We start from the raw sequence: 2,750 nt of genomic DNA, 5'->3' as shown, positions 1-2,750 counted from the left end.
TCATATTGAATTAGGACCTATTTAGTCATTTTTATTTTCATTTTTATGTCCTTACATGCATTATTTTCTTGCAGCTACGTCCAAGAAGTGATGTCTGTTACAACAGACCTAATGTGGGTATGATGTCGGCTTTTCGAGTTGAAAGTGCTTCTGTCCCATCAGATAACAATCCTGATAATAGCAAGGTATTTTCATAATTGTCTAGTTATACTCGTTTAGCATAGTGTCTGCAATTCAATACGTTGTGAATATATGTTTACAGATAGTTCAGCAAGCATTCCTGCAAGGGGACAATTTGTCAGATGGAAATATGGATTCCTGCGCCAATGTATTTCGTCAACCTTCTCATGTTCAGCTGCAGCATCCGTCAGGTATTTTTCGAAACTTTCATGGATGACGAATAGCAATTTTAGTAAGTAATGGTTACTGATTTCATTTCAGCTCTAGCTCATATGCAATTTACGCCCAACATACCCGCAGCAAATAATTTGCATGCCAGAACATCTACAACAATGAGTACACCAGGTTACAATGGATCACTCGATTTAAATCGGTCGGTTAAGGGTGAGGAAGAGACGAGCCTAAACCTCAACAAAACATACCCACGTCCTTCATTGTGCGATATAGAGCCACCCTCTTTTGATCTCGGCATTGACCTGACACCAGCACAAGAACCAAAGAAAGGTATTAGTTACATACATTTTCATTCCTTTCTCATCTACATTTCTTAATTACTTTTCCTACATTTTTTCTCAGATTCTACGGACTTCCGTCGTTCCATCTCACCACGTTCTATGTCACGTGAGATAGCAGCATCTAGCTGCATTATTCTACAAGACATGTACGTTGAGAACAGCCAAGGGGAACTAAAGCATGTGTGTGGCATAAAACGAGAGTACCCTGAACCCAAACACTTGGACTTCAGTCTTTCTACCCATGACAAACCTCATCGTCAGCGCTTCAAGTCTTCTATTAACTCTCCATTTGGCAACGTGGCCGCTGTACATTCCTGTCCAGAAGACGTGATGAATGTATTAGTTAACTGGATTAAGAACTATCAGATTGAAGATGTATCCAGGTATTTAAACTTTTCATAAATTTTTTGGTAGTATAGTAACCTATGAAGTTCACAATGTTTATTAATTATCCCCTACATATAGCTCTACTTGGGTAGCTCATGTCAAGCCAACTGCGATCAAACTAACGGGGACAGACATCCATAATTTCATTGAAGGCAATGACAGAGTTGAATATCCAACTATGAGTCTTTACACTAGAAGGCTCATTCAACTGGATTTCGAAATGTACGGGGAAACTGACGCTTATGGAAAGCGCCACTTTATTGAGCCTGATTTTGGGGTTAGTTATCTCGTTATCGTGCTCCGTAAAATTTGGATTTATTACCCAAACTTTTATTTACGGAAGACGTTTGCAGGTTCATGCAATTGCTGGTGGAGATTGTTGGAACGCGGAATTATTTCGACAACAGTTCACTGGTCCGCACCTCAAGTACAACGTCTCCAAGTGTGAAACTGTAAGTGTTGTTCAGATACAAGTACATTTTTTCGCTAATCTAGATTAATGTGCTTTGTCTAACGGCCGGGTATATGGTCAATGCAGATTCATGTTTCCCTATGCGACATTAAACACTGGTCTTGTTATACATTCAACTTGCGTCACAGAGTTATTTACACCCTTGACTCTAGTGAGACTAAAATTAGCGCAGATATTAAGCAATATAGTAGACATACTTGGATTGTACCTATGTTGGCTTCTGCCATGCAACAATGCTTGACCCTCTTCTTCAGTGACTGGAAAGAAGATGTAACTACATGGGCTTATAACGAACCTGTTGTGCCAAGACACCGATTTGAGTAAGAAATTCTTCTGGATAACCTTACATCTCATGATAGTTCAAGATTTAACTGTTTATTTATATACCAGTTACATCCAATTATGCAGGGTTGAGAGTGGTGTTTATACTTTGGAGTTCATGAAGAATTGGAATGGGATAGAAGTCGCCAAAGAGCTCAATCCAGTAAGCCATCCATAATTTTTCTTACAATAATTTCCATTGAAAAACTATCATCCTCGTGTTGCATTACTTACTTCCTATCCTCAACACAGACTTGCATGGACAATGTTAGGGCCAACATTCTAATGGACATTCTTACCATCAGAGATAATGTAGCGGCACTTCCAGATTTCGTCAAACAACTTGTGAGGCAATACGAGGATGGAGTCGTCGTGAAGAAATGAAGACGGTCTTATTACCTTTATTTCATATTTTACATAAGTATATCGAACTAGCTGTCATTTTGGGACAAAGTAGTGAACATTATATGTAATAAGTACAATTATTTGCTTCATTTTATGCCAGAACAACTGCCGAATTATTGGTCAATCCGTTCATACGTTTCCTTGGGTATCATGTTGTCAATCCAGATTCCCACGGACATATCTTGTTGTCACACTTTTTAGCGCCGACATGTATAATTCTTAAACGAAGCCTCATACAAATTAGACTACAATTATTTCCTCCATTTCGGATTTACAATTCAACTCGTTTGGGTCTCCCATACTCCAATAAAAACAAAATCTGAATATTACCTTCAGTTTCATACATACACTAATCTTTCTCCTCTAGTACTTGGCCATCATAGCATATCATACCTCAGATATATACTTAATATTCGATGACATCAACTTAAAATTTTACGTACCGACAAGTCATTAAATTCGGCGGATGG

The 2,750-nt window shown here is 38.4% G+C and overlaps 1 protein-coding gene across 1 annotated transcript; it reads left to right on the top strand.

The window, feature by feature from the left end:
- Positions 1-1,764: 1,764 nt before the first annotated feature.
- On the top strand, positions 1,765-2,259 carry LOC147962971 (uncharacterized). The gene is made up of 3 exons (XM_087531276.1): positions 1,765-1,874; positions 1,963-2,038; positions 2,128-2,259. The coding sequence occupies exons 1-3, from the start codon at positions 1,765-1,767 to the stop codon at positions 2,257-2,259; spliced, it is 318 nt and encodes a 105-aa protein (XP_087387402.1).
- The last annotated feature ends 491 nt before the right edge of the window (positions 2,260-2,750 follow it).

The sequence above is a fragment of the Triticum urartu genome, chromosome 6A, assembly GCF_056163025.1.
Source record: "Triticum urartu cultivar PI428250 chromosome 6A, HENAU_Tu73, whole genome shotgun sequence".
NCBI lineage: Eukaryota > Viridiplantae > Streptophyta > Magnoliopsida > Poales > Poaceae > Triticum > Triticum urartu.
This window is presented reverse-complemented; position numbering and strand designations above follow the sequence as displayed.

Coding starts and splice junctions, on each gene's coding strand:
- LOC147962971 (XM_087531276.1), top strand. CDS start 1,765: ATGTTGGCTTCTGCCATGCAACAATGCTTGACCCTCTTCTTCAGTGAC. Junction 1,875..1,962: donor GTGCCAAGACACCGATTTGA/GTAAGAAATTCT, acceptor CCAATTATGCAG/GGTTGAGAGTGGTGTTTATA. Junction 2,039..2,127: donor TCGCCAAAGAGCTCAATCCA/GTAAGCCATCCA, acceptor TCCTCAACACAG/ACTTGCATGGACAATGTTAG.